Source organism: Coregonus clupeaformis, chromosome 5 (assembly GCF_020615455.1).
Source record: "Coregonus clupeaformis isolate EN_2021a chromosome 5, ASM2061545v1, whole genome shotgun sequence".
NCBI classification, from domain to species: domain Eukaryota; kingdom Metazoa; phylum Chordata; class Actinopteri; order Salmoniformes; family Salmonidae; genus Coregonus; species Coregonus clupeaformis.
The window spans coordinates 21,419,305-21,436,239 of NC_059196.1; the positions used below are offsets into that span (position 1 = coordinate 21,419,305).

Genomic DNA, 16,935 nt, shown 5'->3' on the forward strand with positions numbered 1-16,935 from the left:
TCTCTGACCGAGGTCCCCAATTCTCGTCCCGGTTCTGGGGGGCCTTCTGCAGGCTTGTTGGGGCCACAGCCAGCCTATCGTCGGGGTTCCATCCAGAGTCTAATGGCCAAACGGAACGGATTAATCAGGATCTGGAGACCACCCTGCGGTGTATGGCGGCCAGTAATCCCACGTCTTGGGCCACCTATATCATTTGGGCTGAATATGCCCACAACACCCTCCAGTCCTCAGCCACCGGATTGTCCCCATTCGAATGCCAGTTCGGTTACAACCCTCCATTATTTCCAGAGGAGGAGGCGCAGGTTGGTGTTCCCTCGGCCCAGCGCTTTGTCCAACGCTGTAGGCGGACCTGGAAGAAGGCCAGGCGTGCCCTCCTTCGGACCTCCCAGAGATACCAAAGTCAGGCTAATCGCCACCGCCGGACGGTCCCTAGTTTCCGAGCTGGTCAGAGAGTTTGGTTGGCCACTAAGAACCTGCCCCTCCGGGTCGAATCCAAGAAGCTTTCCCAGAGATACATCGGCCCTTTCCGCATTGCTAGAAAGGTTAACCCTGTGTCTTATCGTTTGGTTCTCCCTCGCTCCCTTCGTATTAACCCCACTTTCCATGTTTCACTTATTAAACCTGTCTTGTCTTCTCCCTTTGCCCCCCCACGCAGACCCCCGCCACCTCCCAGGATTATTGACGGCCAGCCAGCCTACACAGTCCGCCGGATACTGGACTCCCGGAGGGTCCAGAACTCTCTGCAGTATCTGGTGGACTGGGAGGGCTACGGGCCAGAGGAGCGCTCCTGGGTTCCAGCCAGGGACATCCTGGATCCAGGGTTGGTCCGAGATTTTCGCACCCTGAGGCCAGGGTGTTCTGGAAGGAACGTCAGGAGTCGTTCCTAGAGGAGGGGGTCCTGTCAGCTTCCTGCTTCTCCTGTTTGTATCCTGGCCTCTAGAGGTCAGCTGTGTTCCCCTCTGCCTTTGTTCTTCCTCATGTGTCCTCATTAGTTTGATCCAGGTCACCTGTGCCTTGTTTTCCCTTTAGTATTTTAGCTGTGTGTTTTCCCCTTGTTTCTCACTTGGTTATTGCGTCCTGACTATGTGTCTCCTGCTTTGTCCCACCGTGTCAGTCCTAGTAAGTTGTTCGAAGTTATCTTTAGTTTGTTTTTCTCCCCTCGTGGAGTTGTTTTGTTTTGCCTCCTGTTTTGGAACATTAAATCTACTTGCCTGGAGTATTGCCTTGGGTGTTTCATTTGGGTCCTACAACATCTCCTCTGTGGCTAAGGGGTAGTACCCCCAGCTCTACACATCTGAGACCGGAGTTCTAGCCCGGCTTGTGACACTATCTGGTGCTGTGAATAGACATAAGATAGTAAATGTAGGTAATGTGTCTATTGGAATTCCTCTTGGATTGTGTCAGTGTTTCCCCTGTGTCGGCGTGCTCCCTGAGTGACACACACACACCTCATCTGGGGTGAACACGCTGGGCACCTGTCAAGACGCTGTAGGGTCTGGTGCTGCTGGGTGGTTCATGATAAGGGTCAGCAACTCTGGTGTCAGAGGGGGAGAGTAAAAACTCTCTCTCATGGGCCTGAACCCAGACCCTCTCCTGTCCTGTGTATCCATCACTAATAACTTGAAGGATATCTAAACCGCTCATCTCCATTTTTATGCCGTTGTAAATCAATGATTAAATTGATGATAACAACATGGCATATAACAATGTAGCCCTAGTACCCAGAGTAATTATAGTGTTACTACACAGGTATACAAGCTACTTAATGTAAAGTATTACAGACTGAACCATCCTCTCTGTGTCTCGGCAGGCCTAATGTGTGTGCGGACCAGGAGTTGTCCATGCTGGGTGCACGCCAGCCTTGTGTCCAGGCCTTCACTCGGATGGTCAAGGTCTGGAAGCAAGGCTGCACCGGCCACCGCTGGTGTGTTGGCTACGAAAGGAGGTGAGTGGCACGTCTTCTCCAATACCCTGTTGTTGTTGTTGGATAGTTGTACTCAGTCTCTCCTATCATAACTGGGCTCATACAGATCTTAATTTGAGCCAGTTTGCTACAGCACAAAAATTATCCAGCAGCAAGAGGAAATATGAATTGTTATGTGGTTTATAATTAATTGACTTTTTTGTAGGGTTTGAAGGAAAATCAAGTCTGAAATTTCGAAGTGGAAATTACAAACTTCAGAAGCCTTTTGAAACCTCAAATACACTACAAGTTTAAAATGTCCTGCATTGCAGGAAAGTTCTCCTGTAACAGGGTGATCAAATTAAAATCCTACACCTGTATGTCATTTCCTTTCTGCAGAACAGGCTACTACACAGCCTACAGGCAGGTGTACAGTATGGATGTGCACAAGGTGTACAGGTGCTGCCCTGGGTGGACACAGAGGGGCAAGGAGAGGGAATGTTTGCACCGTGAGTTCAAAGACAAACACTGAATATTATTTCGTATTAACACATTTATCAAATTTAGCGCTATCGTACATATGAAATGAATTGATCATGTGTTGTCGTGCGATGATGTGTATGAGCATTTGCAGGTGCTACTGGAGTGACTGATGTGCGTTGTGTTTTACAGGGATGTGTGCAGCTACTACCTGCTTCAATGGGGGTAGGTGTGCTGAGAGAGGTGACCAGATCTGTGAGTGTCCTGTAGGCTTCCAAGGAACACGCTGCCAGTATGGTGAGTGAGTCATCATGGAGTCAGAGAAAGAGAACATGTTGTGGACACTTTGCCATGGTTTTGGGGGGGTTTGTGAGGGAAGCGGAGTGAGAGAAGGATAAAGAGAGAGTGAGAGAGAGAGAGAGAGAGAGAGAAAGAGAGAGAGAGGGAGAGAAAGAGAATGAGAATGAGAGAGAGAGTGAGAAAGAGTGAATGAGAGGCCAGAGAAAAACACAGATGCCTTTTCGTCTAAACTCGTCAACATTGTAAAGGTCAACGCTTTTTAACCTTCAGTTTCCACCCTGTACCCACTAGCCACTCCTTTGCGTTGTATCCTATTTTACAGCCGAACTGTGAGGCTGTGTGTAGATAAGTGAGTCCAGCCCTAGAGACTGACCTATATCCTTAAAGGAGAGCAAACTGTTTAAAGTCCTAATGGACACAGTGCAGACCTTGTGCTTTCACTTTGAACAACATAAATTAGCCTTTCCTGTGGCTGCGATCGGCAGTGGCCACTCGATGGGGGTTGCTGGGTAATTAGAGGTGGCAGAAGTGCACTCCGGGAGAAAAGGGGTCCTTTGAAGGCTGGTGCCCCGGGCACTGTGGGGCTAACTCAACCCTGGTTCGGTCCTCTGTCCTCCAGTCTGCAAGCTGGATCCTAATGAGGGCATGTGCAGTTTGAGGTTCTCACAGATGGAACAGACACTGCCTGCACGGACACCATGGCCCGTATTCACATAAAGTCATGCCATAGAGTAGGAGTGCTGATCTAGGATCTTGTCAGAACGCTGAGTGTGGATGTGGTGCAGGGAATCAAGCGCAGGAACAAGGGTGTTCGTCAACAGACTTTAGTAATCCAAAAATAGTAACTCCACACAGGTGAATAGCCAACCCGACCGGGAGGCATGAACAAATTACGCACACAACAAACAGTGCGCAAAAACAAGAAAAGGCGCACGCAGTGCGGACTCTCGAATACAAACAACACGAGAGAGAAAACCCATCAATGGCAACAGCTGACAATAATAATCACACATAACACCTGACCCAACACACGATAACTAAATAGGAAACAAAATCAAACACTAACAAGGGACAGGTGTACAAACAGACAAAACCAAACAAACATGAAACATCGAACGGTGGTAGCTAGTACTCCGGGGACGACGACCGCCGAAGCCTGCCCGAACAAGGAGGAGGCGCAGCCTCGGCCGAAACCGTGACAGTACCCCCCTTGACGCTGCGGCTCCAGCCGTGCGCCGATCCCGGCCTCGGGGACGACCAGGACGACGCGGAGCAGGGCGCGTAGGGATGACCCCCGATGGAACTCGGTCAGCAGGGACAGGTCTAATATGTCCCTCCTCGGCACCCAGCACCGCTCCTCCGGGCCGTACCCCTCCCACTCCACGAGATATTGGAGACCCCCCCATCCGGCGTCTCGAATCAAGGATGGACCTCACAGTGTACGCCGGAGCCCCCTCGATGTCCAACGGGGGCGGAGGAATCTCCTCTATCTCATAATCCTGGAGTGGACCAGCTACCACCGGCCTGAGGAGAGACACATGGAACGAGGGGTTAATATTCCTGTAATCAATAGGCAATTCTAACCTGTAACACACCTAGTTCAACCTCCTCAGGACTTTGAATGGCCCCACAAACCGCCGACCCAGCTTCCGGCAGGGCAGGCGGAGGGGCAGGTTTCTGGTCGAGAGCCAGACTCGATCTCCAGGTGCGTATACAGGCCCCTCACTGTGGTGGAGATCGGCGCTCGTCTTATGCCGACGGATGGCCCGCTGCAGATGGACGTGGGCAGCGTTCCATGTCTCCTCCGAGCGCCGCACCCACTCATCCACTGCAGGGGCCTCGATCTGGCTCTCGTGCCAAGGTGCCAGAACCGGCTGGTACCCTAACACACACTGGAAAGGGGTTAGTTGGGTGGAGGAGTGGCGGAGAGAGTTCTGCGCCATCTCGGCCCACGGAACGTATCTCGCCCACTCCTCCGGCCGGCCCTGGCAATAAGACCTCAGAAACCTACTCACATCCTGGTTGACACGTTCAACCTGCCCATTACTCTCCGGGTGGTAACCCGAGGTAAGGCTCACCTAACCCCCAACCGCTCCATAAAGGCTCTCCACACTCTGGAAGTGAACTGGGGGCCTCGATCAGACACTATATCCTCGGGTACCCCGTAATGCCGGAAGACATGGGTAAACAGAGCCTCAGCGGTCTGTAGGGCAGTAGGGAGACCCGGCATGGGAAGGAGACGACAGGCCTTCGAGAACCGATCCACAACGACCAGGATGGTAGTATTCCCCTGTGAGGGGGAAGGTCTGTAACAAAGTCCACCGAGAGGTGGGACCAGGGTCGTTGTGGAACGGGCAGGGGTTGTAGCTTACCCCTGGGCAAATGTCTGGGCGCCTTACACTGTGCACACACCGAACAGGAGGAGACATAAACCCTCACATCCCTGGCTAACGTTGGCCACCAGTACTTAGTGCTAAGGCAGTGAACTGTCCGGCCGATACCTGGATGTCCAGAGGAGGGGGACGTATGAGCCCAATAAATGAGGCGATCGCGTACCTCGAGCGGAACGTACGTCCGACCCACTGGACACTGTGGAGGACTTGGGTCGGTGCGTAACGCCCGCTCGATCTCTGCATCGACCTCCCATACCACCGGTGCCACCAGACAAGACTTTGGTAGTATGGGAGTGGGCTCAACGGACCTCTCCTCCGTGTCATACCGCCGAGACAGGGCATCTGCCTTCCCGTTCTGGGACCCAGGGATGTAAGTGATTTTAAACACAAACCGGGCTAGAAACATAGTCCAGCGGGCCTGGCGAGGATTCAGTCTCCTAGCTGCCCGGATGTACTCCAGGTTACGGTGGTCCGTCAAAATGAGGAAAGGGTGTTGAGCCCCCTCAAGCCAATGCCTCCACACCTTTAGGGCCTGTACCACGGCTAACAGCTCCCTGTCCCCTACGTCATAATTCCGCTCCGCCGGACTGAGCTTCTTAGAATAAAAGGCACAGGGGCGGAGCTTAGGTGGTGTGCCAGACCGTTGTGAGAGGACGGCCCCAATACCGGCCTCGGACGCGTCTACCTCTACCTGGAATGGTAAAGCGGGATCCGGATGCGCCAACACCGGCGCCGAGGTAAACAGGTCCTTCAGTCTCCCAAAAGCCCTGTCCGCCTCAGCTGACCACCGCAAGCGCACCCGGACCCCCCTTCAACAGAGACGTTATGGGAGCTGCCACCTGTCCAAAACCCCGGATAAACCTCCGGTAATAATTCGCAAAACCCAAGAACTGTTGCACCTCTTTCACAGTGGTTGGGGTTTGCCAATTACGCACAGCTGACACCCGGTCAACCTCCATCTTCACCCCTGACGCAGACAACTGATAACCCAAAAAGGAGACCGACTTCTGAAAGAACAGGCATTTCTCTGCCTTGACATATAGGTCATGCTCCAACAGTCTCCTCAACACTCGGCGCACCAGGGCTACATGCTCAGCTCGGGTAGAACTGTACACCAGAATATCGTCTATGTACACGACTACTCCCTGCCCCTGCATGTCCCGGAAAATCTCATCTACAAAGGATTGGAAGACTGAGGGAGCATTCATTAACCCATATGGCATGACGAGATACTCGTAATGACCGGAGGTCGTGCTAAATGCTGTCTTCCATTCATCGCCCTCTCTAATGCGCACCAAGTTATATGCGCTCCTGAGATCCAATTTTGTGAAGAACTGAGCACCGTGTAATGACTCCGTCATAGTCGCAATCAGAGGAAGTGGATAACTGTACTTCACTGTAATCTGATTGAGACCGCGGTAATCAATACACGGGCGCAAACCTCCATCTTTTTCTTCACAAAAAGAAGCTTGAGGAAGCGGGTGAAGTGGAGGCCCGTATGTATCCCTGTCTCAGAGACTCGGCGATGTAAGTTTCCATCGCTTTCCTCTCCTCTTGAGACAAGGGATACACATGGCTCCGCGGGAGTGCTGCTCCTAACTGGAGATCTATCGCACAATCCCCCTGTCTATGAGGCGGCAGCTGCGCCGCCCTTGTCTTACTAAACACCAGTGTCAAATCCTCATACTCGGGGGGAATATGCAGTGCGGGCATTTGATTTGGACTCTCCACTGAGGTCGCCCCTATGGAAACACCCAGACATAGCCCCTCACACTGAACAGACCACCCTTTAAGAGCTTTCTCTCGCCACGAAATAGTAGGATCATGGGTAACTAACCAGGGAAATCCCAGCACCACCGGATACGCAGGAGAGTCAATCAGATAGAGCTGAATCGTCTCCTCATGACCCCCCTGCGTCTTCATCCTAAGGGGCGCTGTGACCTCCCTAATCAACCCAGATCCTAACGGACGGCTATCTAGGGCATGTACAGGGAAAGGCTTATCAACGGGAAGGAGAGGAATCCCTAACTCTACACAGAACTGGCGATCTACAAAATTCCCAGCTGCGCCTGAATCTACGAGCGCCTTATGCTGGGAACGAGGTGCAACCTGTGGGAAACAAACAGGCAAGGTTATGTGAACGACAGAAAGCTCTGGGTAAGTAGGGCGCCTACTCACCTGGGAGGACTCCCCAATGCGTGGCCTGCCTTCACCTCCACCGGGGGACCTTCCCCAACACCTAGCCGCGGTGTGCCCTCCACGGCCACAGTTGGTGCAGGGAACGGCCCCCTCGGGTTCCTACTCCTCCGTTCTCTAGCGCCAGCACCTCCGAGCTCCATAGGGCTCGGCTCGGAGGTGCCGGAAGGTGGAATGGGCAACCCCCACCCGGGGACGTCCACGGGTGGCGAGCAGGGTGTCCAGCCGAATGGCCATGTCGACCAGTTGGTCAAACGACAACGTGGTATCCCTGCACGCCAACTCTCTCTGGACGTCCTCCCCGGAGGCTGCAGCGGAAGTGGTCTATGAGGGCCCGCTCATTCCACCCTGCATCTGCCGCTAGAGTCCGGAACTCCAAAGCAAAATCCTGTGCGCTCCTCATCCCCTGTCGGAGGTAGAACAGACGCTCCCCGCCGCCTTCCCTTCTGGTGGATGGTCAAACACGGCACGGAAGCGGCGGGAGAACTCCGCATAGGTAATAGTAGCGGCGTCTATTCTCCTCCATTCGGCGTTGGCCCACTCCAACGCCTTGCCGGTGAGACAGGAGATGAGGGCGGAGACGCTCTCGTGTCCCGAGGGCGCCGGGTGTACGGTGGCGAGGTAGAGCTCCACTTGCAGCAGGAACCCTTGACACCCGGCAGCGGAGCCGTCGTACGCCCTCGGGAGCGAGAGCCGAATCCCGCTGGGTTCCGGAAGGGAGACAGGAGGACTGACCGATGGGGATGGTCCGGTAGGTGGGGTCGTGGGTACCCCGCTGCTCTCCCATCGGTGGAGAGTGTTCATCACCCGATCCAGGGCGTGACCGATCTGGTTGATCATGTCCTCCTGCCCACGAAGACGGTCCTCCATAATGTCCGTTGGCGCGGTTGCTCCTGCTGATTCCATAGTGTGATGTGTGATTCTGTCAGAACGCTGAGTGTGGATGTGGTGCAGGGAATCAAGCGCAGGAACAAGGGTGTTCGTCAACAGACTTTAGTAATCCAAAAATAGTAACTCCACACAGGTGAATAGCCAACCCGACCGGGAGGCATGAACAAATTACGCACACAACAAACAGTGCACAAAAACAAGAAAAGGCGCACGCAGTGCGGACTCTCGAATACAAACAACACGAGAGAGAAAACCCATCAATGGCAACAGCTGACAATAATAATCACACATAACACCTGACCCAACACACGATAACTAAATAGGAAACAAAATCAAACACTAACAAGGGACAGGTGTACAAACAGACAAAACCAAACAAACATGAAACATCGAACGGTGGTAGCTAGTACTCCGGGGACGACGACCGCCGAAGCCTGCCCGAACAAGGAGGAGGCGCAGCCTCGGCCGAAACCGTGACAGATCTTTTAGATCATAATGAATAAGATTATATGGACAGGCGGGAACCTGATCCTAGATCAGAACTCCAACTCTGAGACACTTTGTGAATATGGGCCAATGACTGGTATTCTGTCAACATTCAGTGGTCCGTCCTTCGTGTTTATTCAAGCTAATCAGCAAGCAATCACTATTGAACCCCCCCAGCACCTTATTTTCCAACAAGTACAGTTCTATTGTGCAGGCCCAAATAATATTTACCTTCGGTGAAAATATACTAGTGGACTGTGGACTGTAAATACGAGAAGTAACATGATCCAAAATTATTTTTCCTGTCTTTAAAATTCTCATGAACATCTCTTGATCTGCTCTCCTTTCACTCTGACCCTCAACACTCTGTCATCCGGCCAACAGCGAGTGGACAATGTTTGTTAGTTGATGTGCTAAAGAAGACTCCAGCCAAGAGAGAACAGAGAACAATTAGTTACACCCCCTACCCATGCATATGCATGCACACACGCACTCAGGCACACACACACGTACACACACTGTGACACTGTCACAAGCATACACGTACACACACACACGCACACACACACACACACACACACAAACACTCACACACACACACACACACACACACACACACACACACACACACACACACACACACACACACACACACACACACACACACACACACACACACACACACACACACACACACACACACACACACACACACACACACACACACACACACCCCTACCCCACACACCCTACAGGAGGAAGGTCCTGCCAGGGGCTCTCTTTGTTGCTCTTCCTGCGGCTGTGACATTTCACAGGGACGCGTCAGTGTTTGTTTCTGGTGACTGTCCCACTCGTTTGTTTGGAAAGAGCTGCTTGGGTTTTCAGGGAAGGGTGAACAACAGAGTAACACACATTAGTCAGGTGACAGGGAAGGAGAACACAGATAAGCCTTGACTCTTTTCCGTCAAGGTTTTTAGCATCCTGTGATTGGGTTCCTTCTGTGAACACAGCAGCTTTTACTTCTTATTCCCCCTCTCTCCCTTAACATCTTTCCTTCCTCCACCTCTCAGAGTAGCTTTATCCCCCTCTCCAGCCAGAAGGACTTCCTCCACCTCTCAGAGTAGCTTTATCCCCCTCTAGAAGGATTAAAGGAGGGCAGCAGCTCAGGCCAAACAGCCATGTTCAGCCAGCTCTCACTGAGAGGGACACTGTTCCTCTGTGTTGAGTCAAATGCATAAAAAGGTAAAGGATTAGGTTTAGAAGTTGTAAGATTTTGGTCCAGGTTTAGTGTAATTTTATATTCAAGAATATACATACACTTAGGTTGGAGTCATTAAAACTTGTTTTTCAACCACTCCATACATTTCTTGTTAACCAACTATATCGTTTTGGTAAGTCGGTTAGGACATCTACTTTGTGCATGACACAAGTCATTTTTCCAACAATTGTTTACAGACAGATTATTTCACTTATAATTCACTGTATCACAATTCCAGTGGTTCAGAAGTTTACATACACTAAATTGACTGTGCCTTTAAACAGCTTGGAAAATTCCAGAAAATGATGTCATGCCTTTAGAAGCTTCTGATAGGCTAATTGACATAATTTAAGTCAATTGGTGGTGTACCTGTGGATGTATTTCAAGGCCTACCTTCAAACTCAGTGTATCTTTGCTTGACATCATGGGAAAATCAAAATAAATCAGCCAAGACCTCAGAAAAGAAATTGTAGACCTCCACAAGTCTGGTTCATCCTTGGGAGCAATTTCCAAACGCCTGAAGGTACCACGTTCATCTGTACAAACAATAGTACGCAAGTATAAACATCATGGGACCACGCAGCCGTCATACCGCTCATGAAGGAGACGCATTCTGTCTCCTAGAGATGAACGTACTTTGGTGCGAAAAGTGCAAATCAATCCCAGAACAAGGACCTTCAAATCAAAATCAAATCAAATTATATTTGCCACATTCGCCAAATACAACAGGTGTAGACATTACCGTGAAATGCTTACTTACAGCCCTTAACCAACAACAAAAAAGTGTTGAGAAAAAAATAAGTAAAATAAAATAACAGTAGGGAGGCTATATACAGGGGGGGTACCGGTGCAGAGTCAATGTGCGGGGGCACCGGCTAGTTGAGGTAGTTGAGGTAATATGTACATGTGGGTAGAGTTAAAGTGACTATGCATAAATAATTAACAGAGTAGCAGCAGCGTAAAAAGATGGGGTGGGGGTGGGGGGGCAGTGCAAGTAGTCCGGGTAGCCATGATTAGCTGTTCAGGAGTCTTATGGCTTGGGGGTAGAAGCTGTTGAGAAGCCTTTTGGACATAGACTTGGCGCTCCGGTACCGCTTGCCATGCGGTAGCAGAGAGAACAGTCTATGACTAGGGTGGCTGGAGTCTTTGACAATTTTGAGGGCCTTCCTCTGACACCGCCTGGTATAGAGGTCCTGGATGGCAGGAAGCTTGGCCCCAGTGATGTACTGGGCCGTACGCACTACCCTCTGTAGTGCCTTGCGGTCGGAGGCCGAGCAGTTGCCATACCAGGCGGTGATGCAACCAGTCAGGATGCAACCAGTCAGGATGCACAAACCTTTTGAGGATTTGAGGACCCATGCCAAATCTTTTCAATCTCCTGAGGGGGAATAGGCTTTGTCTCACCCTCTTCACGACTGTCTTGGTGTGTTTGGACCATGATAGTTTGTTGGTGATGTGGACACCAAGGAACTTGAAGCTCTCAACCTGTTCCACTACAGCCCCGTTGATGAGAATGGGGGCGTGCTCAGTCCTCTTTTCTTTCCTGTAGTCCACAATCATCTCCTTTGTCTTGGTCACGTTGAGGGAGAGGCTGTTATCCTGGCACCACACGGCCAGGTCTCTGACCTCCTCCCTATAGGCTGTCTCATCGTTGTCGGTGATCAGGCCTACCACTGTTGTGTCATCGGCAAACTTAATGATGGTGTTGGAGTCATGCCTGGCCATGCAGTCATGGGTGAACAGGGAGTACAGGAGGGGACTGAGCATGCACCCCTGAGGGGCCCCCGTGTTGAGGATCAGCGTGGCAGATGTGTTGTTACCTACCCTTACCACCTGGGGGCGGCCCGTCAGGAAGTCCAGGATCCAGTTGCAGAGGGAGGTGTTTAGTCCCAGGATGCTTAGCTTAGTGATGAGCTTTGAGGGCACTATGGTGTTGAATGCTGAGCTGTAGTCAATGAATAGCATTCTCACGTAGGTGTTCCTCTTGTCCAGGTGGGAAAGGGCAGTGTGGAGTGCAATAGAGATTGCATCATCTGTGGATCTGTTGGGGCGGTATGCAAATTGGAGTGGGTCTAGGTTTTCTGGGATAATGGTGTTGATGTGAGCCATGACCAACCTTTCAAAGCACTTCATGGCTACAGACGTCAGTGCTACGGGTCAGTAGTCATTTAGGCAGGTGATCTTAGTGTCCTTGGGCACGGGGACTATGGTGGTCTGCTTGAAACATGTTGGTATTACAGACTCAGTCAGGGACATGTTGAAAATGTCAGTGAAGACACTTGCCAGTTGGTCAGCACATGCTCGGAGTACACGTCCTGGTAATCCGTCTGGCCCTGCGGCCTTGTGAATGTTGACCTGCTTAAAAGTCTTACTCACATCGGCCATGGAGAGCGTGATCACATAGTCATCCGGAACAGCTGGTGCTCTCATGCATGCTTCAGTGTTGTTTGCCTTGAAGCGAGCGTAGAAGTGGTTTAGCTCGTCTGGTAGGCTTGTGTCACTGGGCAGCTCGCGGCTGTGCTTCCCTTTGTAGTCTGTAATAGTTTTCAAGCCCTGCCACATCCAACGAGCATCAGAGCCGGTGTAGTATGATTGTGAAGATGCTGGAGGAAACAGGTACAAAAGTATCTATATCCACAGTAAAACGAGTCCTATATCGACATAACCTGAAAGGCCGCTCAGCAAGGAAGAAGCCACTGCTCCAAAACCGCCATAAAAAATCCAGACTACGGTTTGCAACTAGACTACGGGTTGCAACTGCACATGGGGACAAAGGTCATACTTTTTGGAGAAATGTCCTCTGGTCTGATGAAACAAAAATATAACTGTTTGGCCATAATGACTATGGTTATGTTTGGAGGAAAAAGGTGGGTGCTTGCAAGCCGAAGAACACCATCCCAACCGTGAAGCACGGGTGTGGCAACATCATGCTGTGGGGGTGCTTTGCTGCAGGAGGGACTGGTGCACTTCACAAAATAGATGGCATCATGAGGAAGGAAAATTCGGTGGATATATTGAAGCAACATCTCAAGACATCAGTCAGGAAGTTAAAGCTTGGTCGCAAATGGGTCTTCCAAATGGACAATGACCCCAAGCATACTTCCAAAGTTGTGGCAAAATGGCTTAAGGACAACAAAGTCAAGGTATTGGAGTGGCCATCACAAAGCCCTGACCTCAATCCTATAGAAAATGTGTGCGAGCAAGGAGGCTTACAAACCTGACTCAGTTACACCAGCTCTGTCAGCAGGAATGGGCCAAAATTCACCCAACTTATTGTGGGAAGCTTGTGGAAGGCTACCCGAAACGTTTGACCCAAGTTAAACAATTTAAAGGCAATGCTACCAAATACTAATTGAGTGTATGTAAACTTCTGATCCACTTGGAATGTGATGAAAGAAATAAAAGCTGAAATAAATAATTCTCTCTACTATTATTCTGACATTTCACACTCTTAAAATAAAGTGGTGATCCTAACTGACTAAGACAGGGAATTTTTACTAGGATTAAATGTCAGTAATTGTGAAAAACTGAGTTTAAATGTATTTGGCTAAGGTGTATGTGAACTTCCGACTTCAAAAGTACAGTCGTGGTCAAAAGGTAGTACTGGTCCTCACAAAGTTCGCTGCTTCAGTGTTATGAGATATTTTTGTCAGATGTTACTCTGGTATACTGAAGTATAATTACAAGCATTCCATAAGTGTCAAAGGCTTTTATTGACAATTACATTAAGTTTATGCAAAGAGTCAATATTTGCAGTGTTGACCCTTCTTTTTCAAGACCTCTGCAATCTGCCCTGGCATGCTGTCAATTAACTTCTGGGCCACATCCTGACTGATGGCAGCCGATTCTTGCATAATCAATGCTTGGAGTTTGTCAGAATTTGTGGGTTTTTGTCTGTCCACCCACCTCTTGAGAATCGACCACAAGTTCTCAATGGGATTAAGGTCTGGGGAGTTTCCTGGCCATGGACCCAAAATGTCGATGTTTTGTTCCCCGAGCCACATAGTTATCACTTTTGCCTTATGGCAAAGTGCTCCATCATACATTTACATTTGACATTTTAGTCATTTAGCAGACGCTCTTATCCAGAGCGACTTACAGTTAGTGCATACATTATTTTATATTTTTCATACTGGCCCCCCCGTGGGAATCGAACCCACAACCCTGGCGTTGCAAACACCATGCTCTACCAACTGAGCTACATCCCTGCCGGCCATTCCCTCCCCTACCCTGGACGACGCTGGGCCAATTGTGCGCCGCCCCATGGGTCTCCCGGTCGCGGCCGGCTACAACAGAGCTGGAAAAGGCATTGGTCGTGACCAAACTGTTCTTGGATGGTTGGGAGAAGTTGGTACCATTCTTTATTCATGGCTGTGTTCTTAGGCAAAATTGTGAGTGAGCCCACTCCCTTGGCTGAGAAGCAACCCCACACATGAATGGTCTCAGGATGCTTTACTGTTGGCATGACACAGGACTGATGGTAGCGCTCACCTTGTCTTCTCCGGACAAGCTTTTTTCCGGATGCCCCAAACAATCGGAAAGGGGATTCATCAGAGAAAATGACTTTACCCCAGTCCTCAGCAGTCCAATCCCTGTACCTTTTGCAGAATATCAGTCTGTCCCTGATGTTTTTCCTGGAGAGAAGTGGCTTCCTTGCTGCCCTTCTTGACACCAGGCCATCCTCCAAAAGTATTCGCCTCACTGTGCGTGCAGATGCACTCACACCTGCCTGCTGCCATTCCTGAGCAAGCTCTGCACTGGTGGTGCCCCGATCCCGCAGCTGAATCAACTTTAGGAGACGGTCCTGGCGCTTGCTGGACTTTCTTGGGCGCCCTGAAGCCTTCTTCACAACAATTGAACCTCTCTCCTTGAAGTTCTTAATGATCCGATAAATGGTTGATTTAGGTGCAATCTTACTAGTAGCAATTTCCTTGCCTGTGAAGCCCTTTTTGTGCAATGATGACGGCACATGTTTCCTTGCAGGTAACCATGGTTAACAGAGGAAGAACAATGATTTCAAGCACCACCCTCCTTTTAAAGCTTCCAGTCTGTTATTCTAACTCAATCAGCATGACAGAGTGATCTCCAGCCTTGTCCTCGTCAACACTCTCACCTGTGTTAACGAGAGAATCACTGACATGATGGCAGCTGGTCCTTTTGTAGCAGGGCTGAAATGTTTTTTGGGATTAAGTTCATTTTCATGGCAAAAAATTAGTATTTGTGTCATTCTCAAAACTTTTGACCACGACTGTACATACAAGGTGTGATTGTGATTAAAGGTGTGATCGAAGTGAGCTGCTTTTTGAGTTGGTGGATGTGGTTGAATGCATTTCACTGACAGACTTTTTCCCCTTTTTTTATATTTTCTAAAAGCAATGCCCATTCATACGCACATGTTCCAATGTTCCAAGCGCTATTCCAAGGTTATTCCTATGTAGTTTCAGAATATGGCCCACTCCAGCAGTGGAGCGTTGATTATCAATGCTGAAACCATATTCCCATGTCCACCAGGTGAACTATGCCACGGGCTATAAGATTGTCCACACCTTCTTAGAACCAGTCCAGGGTTGTGTTAATTAGGGCACACCGTAGCAATTGAATTGGAAATGTGAAAATGTCTTCTTAAACAATATCTGCTTCACTCTACTTCTGAGCATTTACCTTGATTTCGTGTCCCAGGTCAGCAGAGTGGCTTCAACCTGCCAAGAGATCTGTCAACTCACTCAGAGTAATGAAGCTGTGCTGTGTTGCTCAGAGCTCCTGCCCTACCTGTCTCTGCTTTGCTGCAGTAGAGTTAGCCCTGCAGAACCATGCCTTGGCTTTCTGACTGCTAAACCTATTAAGGACAAGAAGACTGGGGAGGGGGCTTTGTAGAGCCACCTTTTGCAGCAATTACAGCTGCAAGTCTCTTGGGGTATGTCTCTATAAGCTTGGCACATCTAGCATCATTCAAGTTGCTAAATGCCCCCAAAAAAAAAAAAAAAAAAAGTTGGATGGGTTCCGCTGGTGTACAGCAATCTTTAAGTGATACAACAGATTCTCAATTGGATTGAGTTCTGGGCTTTGACTAGGCCATTCCAATACATTTAAATGTTTCCCCTTAAACCACTCAAGTGTTGCTTTAGCAGTATGCTTAGGGTCATTGTCCTGCTGGATGGTGAACCTCTGTCCCAGTCTCAAAACTCTGGAAGACTGAAACAGGTTTCCCTCAAGAATTTCCCTGTATTTAGCGCCATCCATCATTCCTTCAATTCTGACCAGTTTCCCAGTCCCTGCCGATGGAAAATATACCCACAGCATGATGCTGCCACCACCATGCTTCACTGTGGGGATGGTGTTCTCGGGGTGTTGAGAGGTGTTGGCTTTGCGCCAGACATAGCGTTTTCCTTGATGGCCAAAAAGCTCAATTTTAGTCTCATCTGACAAGAGTACCTTCTTCCATATGTTTGGGGAGTCTCCCACATGCCTTTTGGCGAACACCAAACGTGTTTGCTTATTTTTTTCTTTAAGCAATGACCTTTTTCTGGCCACTCTTCCGTAAAGCCCAGCTCTGTGGAGTGTATGGCTTAAAGTGGTCCTATGGACAGATACTCCAATCTCCGCTGTGGAGCTTTGCAGCTCTTTCAGGGTTATCTTTGGTCTCTTTGGTGCCTCTCTGATTAATGCCCTCCTTGCCTGGTCCGTGAGTTTTGGTGAGCGGCCCTCTCTTGGCAGGTTTGTTGTGGTGCCATATTCTTTCCATTTTTGAATAATGGATTTAATGGTGCTCTGTGGGATGTTCAAAGTGTCATATATGTTTTATAACCCAACCCTGATCTGTACTTCTCCACAACTTTGTCCCTGACCTGTTTGGAGAGCTTGGTCTTCATGGTGCGGCTTGCTTGGTGGTGCCCCTTGCTTAGTGGCGTTGCAGACTCTGGGGCCTTTCAGAACAGGTGTATATATACTGAGATCATGTGACAGATCATGTGACACTTAGATTGCACACAGGTGGACTTTATTTAACTAATTATGTGACTTCTGAAGGT

General features: G+C 49.7%; 1 protein-coding gene across 1 annotated transcript in view; it reads left to right on the plus strand.

Moving 5' to 3' along the window:
* The window catches only part of LOC121564815 (multiple epidermal growth factor-like domains protein 6), a 97,695-nt gene that overhangs the window by 5,219 nt on the left and 75,541 nt on the right, over positions 1–16,935 (plus strand). The window contains exons 2-4 of the mRNA XM_041875892.1: positions 1,811–1,945; positions 2,303–2,412; positions 2,576–2,680. Of these exons, the coding sequence (XP_041731826.1) occupies positions 1,811–1,945; positions 2,303–2,412; positions 2,576–2,680 (350 nt within the window). The remainder of the gene's footprint in view (positions 1–1,810; positions 1,946–2,302; positions 2,413–2,575; positions 2,681–16,935) is intronic.